Source organism: Argentina anserina, chromosome 4 (genome assembly GCF_933775445.1).
Source record: "Argentina anserina chromosome 4, drPotAnse1.1, whole genome shotgun sequence".
Classification (NCBI taxonomy): domain Eukaryota; kingdom Viridiplantae; phylum Streptophyta; class Magnoliopsida; order Rosales; family Rosaceae; genus Argentina; species Argentina anserina.
In genome coordinates, this window is record NC_065875.1 from 15,036,117 (window position 1) to 15,042,916 (window position 6,800).

General features: G+C 35.8%; 1 protein-coding gene across 1 annotated transcript; it reads left to right on the forward strand.

Annotated features, from left to right (window-relative positions):
• The first annotated feature begins 233 nt into the window (after positions 1-233).
• LOC126791468 (peptide methionine sulfoxide reductase B5-like) lies at positions 234-1,306 on the forward strand. The gene is given in 4 exon segments (XM_050517923.1): positions 234-303; positions 306-327; positions 1,018-1,174; positions 1,253-1,306. Coding segments are annotated over 4 exon segments (303 nt in total).
• Positions 1,307-6,800: the final 5,494 nt, after the last annotated feature.

The window sequence follows — 6,800 nt, forward strand, 5'->3', positions numbered from 1 at the left end:
ATTAATAAGTAATTTTCTATATCTTTTATCCCTGTACCCCGGTAAATCTAGTCGATTTTGCGTCCTTGTTCAACCGAAGAGGTAAAGACTTAATAGCCCCATCTAGTCGATTTTGCGTCCTTGTTCATAATTCGGGCATACATAAATCTTCCCAACAGAGGAACTCCGAGCCATTGTGGGTGTGCTGCGTGTGAAGGAGTGCACTAACTCTAGTGTTAGATAGGACAATTGTGATGGGTGCACCAGGTTCAGTAGAGAAAACCGAGGAAGAATGTCAGGCTATTCTCTCCCCTGAACAGTTCAGATTCTACGCCAGAAAGGAACTGAGTAAATTCCTATTTCCTTCTCATTATTCACTACAACATGTGTATATAATGGTTGATTTGGTCCATATCTTTGATGGGCTCTCTCTCTCTCTCTCTCTCTCTCTCTCTCTCTCTCTCTCTCTCTCTCTTGGGTTTCAAGATCACCGTGAGTCGTTGCAGTGAAGTAATAAATTTATAATGTCTCTGCAATATTTGTGGCTCTTTGAGTTTGGTTTCTTGTATTTGTCTGACCTTTGATTCAATGCATATAATTTTTAACTAAATACTGCTTCTTTAGTATTTGTCATCCATGAGAGTATAACATAAGGGATCAATTGGCAGAAGCCAATGATGGGTTTTCTTCTGTTCTGTTATTTAACTGGATAGTTACACAGGTTAGTTAATAACTTAATAGTTAACAATACTATTGTAGAAGTTGAAATTTGTGGCCTTTATTAGAAGAAATTAAAAGTCCAATCTAGTCCATTCTAATAATCAATTCGGTCAACCCTCCGATGGGCCTTTTCAATTTATTCTTGAACTGTTGTTTGGTGAATTTCGATCCAGATTAGGGAGGTGATTTTTGCAATTAGCACATTAAAATGTCATCTGATTCCTTGATCACAATGCGAGGACCATTCGTGGCCCCAAAAGAAAATTTTAAGGGATGTTTTTGGGACAATGCCTAAATGATGTTTGATAAAATGCACAGGCCAAAATTCACTGGGGAATATGACAAGTTTTTCGAAGAAGGGGTTTATACTTGTGCTGGTTGTGGAACTCCACTTTACAAGTCTGCAACCAAGTTTAACTCTGGATGTGGTTGGCCTGCATTCTATGAGGGTTTGCCTGGAGCGATAAATCGTTCTGTAAGTTATCCTTGCTGCTGAAGATATTGCTGTTTCTATGTTGCTATCCACAGCATTTTCTTGAGTACTGTGTTTCAGCCGGACCCAGATGGCAGGAGAACTGAGATAATCTGTACAGCTTGTGGTGGTTAATGACTCTTCTGCAATATATCCTTCAACAATGAAACCTTCAGGCGAGCTCTATTACGTACGTAACCCTTCAAATCTCCAACCTTACTACAATGTAAATAAAAATACAATAGTAAATATATATCCATAAATTTTATAAATTATAAACATGAATAATATTGATTACCTTTCAATAGAAAACATCCATCTATATCTAACTGGTCCAGCAATTTTGGCTTCTTGTGGCAGATGCACTACTAATTTGATCATGACATCGAAGAATGCAGGCGGAAATATTTGCTCAAGTTTGCACAAAATCACTACAATGTCACGTTGCAGCCGATCTAGATTGGTTACTTTTAATGTTTTTGCACATAATTGTCCAAAGAAATAAGATAATTCAATTATAGGTTCACATACTTCTTTGCTCAAGAATGGTCGAATTCCAACCGGTAGAAGTCTTTGCAGCACACGTGGTAGTCATGAGTCTTTAAACCCGTGATCTTCCCATCTTTAACATTTCGAGAAACATTGGAAACATACCCATTAGGAAATGTTGTAGTCCCCATCCATTCACAAAATTGTAGTCGCTGTGGTGGATTAACAGTATAATAAGCAATGTGCTTCTTAAACTTATCACTATGCTTATGTAGATGTAAGCTCTCACGGATTCCCATGTCTTGCAAATCTAATCGAGCCTTGATTGTATCTTTGGATTTCTTTTCAAAGCCCAACGTCGTCCCAACAAGTGCATCACATATACGGGGAGCTTATTCGGTGCTCTGGTGGAGTATGGGCACCAACCATGTGCCTGTTAACTCTGTTTGTTAGTTTTCTAAGAAAAAAAAAGGTAAAAACTTCACCAAAATCATTTTCTCCCCATCCCAAACTCAAATTTTAATCACAACTAGCAGGGTCTCCATCTTAGTGACCTTTTTTTTTGTAAGGTAGGATATATTTTATTTTATTCATTGTAAATAAACATAATTACTAACCTCAAGATTTTTTCTTTGAAGGAAACTACCTCAAGATTTTATCATGGATTTTTTTGTTCTTTCTTTTTTCATAAAGAAAAACCTCGGATTTGTTGGATGTTCAAACAATTGGGAATTTAAATGATGTTCTTCCTGAGAATCTTTTTGATTTATATAAGAAATTATATATATATAATTCATATGAAATAGTTACGCTCGTAAGCGACAAATACATAGATCATCATTAGGTACTTGTCAAGCCAAACCATGTCGGCATTGGCTTCAATACCTAGTGCGGTAAGCCGATGCACCTTCGAGTGTGCACACGAGCGGTATGCCACTCACATGTCTGTTAAATCAAAATGCTTCTGTTAGCTATAAATGAGTTTAACTTTGAAATATGTGCAAAACAATAATAGTTAGGAGAAAAATTATTGTAAAACCTCTTCACCTTGGGCTCCGCCCAAAGAAATTTTTTAAAAAAATTAAGTACAGCTTTCCAAAAAGCTCTAGAGTTTATTATATGTTTTATTTATTTATTTTATGACATTTGTTTTTTTAGGTCAAAATTATAATCTAGGCACAAAATATTTAGAGATTATAATTGAAATGAGTTTGAAATATATTGTTTTAATCTATTAATTTTAATAACCATGAGTATCTTAGTTTTGATCGTAAAAGCATGATAAATCACTAAACTTAGACGAAAACTAATGATTATAAAGTTAATGTGGTTGACGTATTAAATAATGAATTTTGGGTTAAATGACAATTACAATTGATCCATAATATTAAAGTGTATAATAAGGATAAAATTTCGAGTAATTTTAATGACATAACTATTTTTTGTAATAAAATTAACGATCGTACGTGATAAATTCGGAAACTCGTATGGTTTGTCGTCTGTTATTTATGATTTTATGTACTTATTTAAGTACATACATGCTACGTTTGCGTTGCTTTACAAAATGGACATTCGTCCACTTATTATTAGATATGGTTAATTAGCTCTTCAAGTTTTTTTTTCTAGTTAAGGTTAGAAGTAAAAGGATGATAAAATTTACCTATAACTATAAATTAGGACATTGTTTTAATGTTTGATAAAGAGAAAAGTGTACAAAAGGTGCATGAACTTCAATGTAGTATTCGATCTTTTTGTTCAAAAAAGTAAAAGTAATTTTTATAGTGGAATTAAAGTATTTAAATGTTGTTTAATTTATGTGAGTAATGCAGTTTTAATTGAAATTTTTTCATACAAGTTATGTAATTTATTAAAGATATAAAAAACCAAAATTTTTCTCTTATTCATGCATTTCTTTTTTCTGAAAGGTAATTAATGCATTTTCTTAATAATTGTAAGTAATGTTGTTTTCAAAGAACAGATTAGGAAAAGGAAATTGAAAAAAGAAAGAATAGCAAAAGAAAATCTGTATAGGGTCAAAATGATGTCAGCTGGTTGGAATCCAAATTCCCATAATAGCAGCTATCACTCTTTTTAATGTTTTTTTATTCAATATCTAACTTAACGTTCAAATTGTCCGTTAAAGACAAGTTAACATAAATGTTTGTTCCATGATCTGATTGGCTGATATTGAACTCTAATATTATAATATTGGATGGTGTCTGAGCACGTACGAGCACCGAATCATTTTCCCACATATACGTTGTTCAATGTGCATTACATCTAGGTTGTATCGACGGAGGTTCTTCCCTCCACCCCGTAGAGGTTCACCTGACGTTTTGTTAACACGCGTGTTGCACACACACTAACAGATATCGATGAAGCCATGAAGGTTGGTAACAAACTATTTTAACAGGGTAAAAGAGAAACAATAACAGAGAAGAAGTCCAAAAAGGGCAAAAACTTATCAAAGACTTTTACGATTTTGAATCGCTTCTGTCTCCTCTGTACTCTGTAGTTCACTATTCCTTTTTCAGATCCCTTCCCTTCCTCTCCACCCAAGCTCGCTCTCTAAATTCATGAACCCAAACCCCATGTTTCCTCTAATTCATAACATGTATGTAATCAAACACACCCCATTCCACAACCTACTCATAAATTTTAATTAATATTGCTTATCTCAGTTATCTGAGAGTGCGTAGATGTGGGAGGAGGGCTTCACATGTTTCACACTTTCACTCGACTTGACACCCGAATTTTGAACTCAGGAGTTCATGAATTACTCACAGATTGTGAAATTTCCGCTTCCCCGCATCATCCTTACTACAAATCAATCCATCTTAATTTTGCTTCAATTGTGAATTAATAGATGTGGAACATCAAGCTACGAAGCAGATGCAATCAGTTACCACTCAAACCCAGAACTGCCAATCTCAAACTTCAGCTGTTATCCTCATTCCATCATTCTCCATTTTCCATTTTCAATATTCCATTCCTTCACTCTCGAAGCCAACCCCGAGCACATCATGTGCAACTCCTTCTTGATCTAATTAAGACTAGCCGACTGCCGATGAGATCAAGACTCGCACCCCCAGGTGGAGAAGGAAGCCATGGTGGATAAATATGAGAATGGGTAAACCATTTCTTACAGCATTTTTTCCCCACCCTCTTATATTGCATAAAAGTTAACGGAGAAACAAGAGGCTAGTTAAAATATAGTTACACACTAAAATACATGGTTGTTATTCTGCCATATCAGATAGTGAATCTCCACTGGGTGGAGGGAAGAATTTTCGTTGTATCGATGCTTCAATTTAGACCAGTACTCCAACTCAAATAATATACCCTTCTTTGTCCAATTCAGTTCAACTGGTATTCGCTTTCTATTTTTATCAAGGTTATTCTTGTGCTTACCAGGTTTACAAGGTCGGAGCGGATTTAGTTGAAGCAATAAATCATTACCAGATAACTGTTTTGGGGCTGTTCTTGTCTCAACTTCATTATTGAATAATTCTGGAAGTTTACGCCATGGATGATTTTTCTTCAACCAACAATGATGCCCCATGTAACAAACTTTACTCCTTAAAGGCTCAGATCTAGTATCTTTATTACACACATGACATGCTAGAAAACCCCTAGTGCTCCAACCAGACAAATTATCATAAGCAGGAAAGTCGTTAATGGTCCACAATAAAACAACTTTCAATATAAAACTAGAATCAGTAGATTTATCATAAGTTGTAACTCCATTTTCCCATAAATCCTTAAGTTCATCAATCAAGGGACGCAAATAGATATCAATGTCTTTACCTGGTGCATTCGGCCCTGGAATCAGCAAAGTCATCATTGAGAACTGGCTTTTCATACACATCCATGGTGGTAAATTATATGGAACTACGATTACTGGCCACAAACTATAAGAGAGACTCATGTTCCCAAATTGATTAAATCCATCTGTAGCAAGTCTTAATCTCACATTTCGTGACTCTCCTGCAATGTTAGGGTACATGTTATCAAGTTCCTTCCATGCCATTGAATCTGCTGGATGGCTCATAGTCCCTGGTACATCCTTCCTTTTATCACTGTGCCACCTCATATTAGTAGCAGTCTGCTTTGACAAAAACAACCTCTGTAATCTGGGCTTCAATGGAAAATAGCGTAGTACTTTATGAGGGATTCCTTCCTTTTGTTCCCCATCATCTAGATCAGCAGTAGGTTTATATCTTGGCTCGTCACACTCTGGACATCTGACTTTATCTGGATGCTCCTTGTAAAATAATGCACAATCATACTTACAAGCATGGACTTTTTTTTATATCCCAAGCCCAAACTCTTCAATATCTTGTTCGTATCATAGAATGATGGTGGAATGTTATTAGGCTTTGGACAACACTGTTTCAATATCTCTAACAACATGTCGAAAGATTTATTAGTCCATTGATTGAGGACTTTACAATGCATCAACTTCACCATAGCTGTTAAAACACTAAACTCAGCACTAGGGAAGAATTCTCTTTTAGCCTCATAATCCAATTTTCCGTACTCATCAGATTCAATCCTATAAATGTTGGGGTCGTCTTCTACCTCAGAATGTTCACCGCTAGAATCATTTATCTCCTCTGCATCCTGGTCCATAAGATCTACTTTTGGGTATATATCCTCTAAAATATCAAACACATCATCATTGGGTTCATGCTCTGCTTGACCAACTTCCATTTGCGGCATTTATGTTTCTCCATGTTCTGTCCATCTCTCATAAGTCATTGACATCCCATTTCTACTCAAGTGGTATCTTATAACTAAGAGAGGATGTGATTCATACAGCTGACACTTAACACAAGGACATACCGTCTCATTATTCGCATCAAAATAATGTTGTGCAACACCAATGAAAGACTCAATGTCATCCTTGTATTCTTTGCTGAGTTTGTTTTTAGAATGAATCCACTGTCTATTCATTTTGGATCCTATTGAAGTGTGGTTGTTGATTATGAAGTTTACAAGCTTATATGCAGTGATATGCAGAGGTTCGCAGGGGATGCAAGCATAGCTGCAGCCCTCCAGTTTTTGGTTGTCGTTTGTTCCTGTTGCTGTCGTTCTCAGTTGATGGAAAGGTGGTCGTATGCTCACCTTTGTGTTGTCC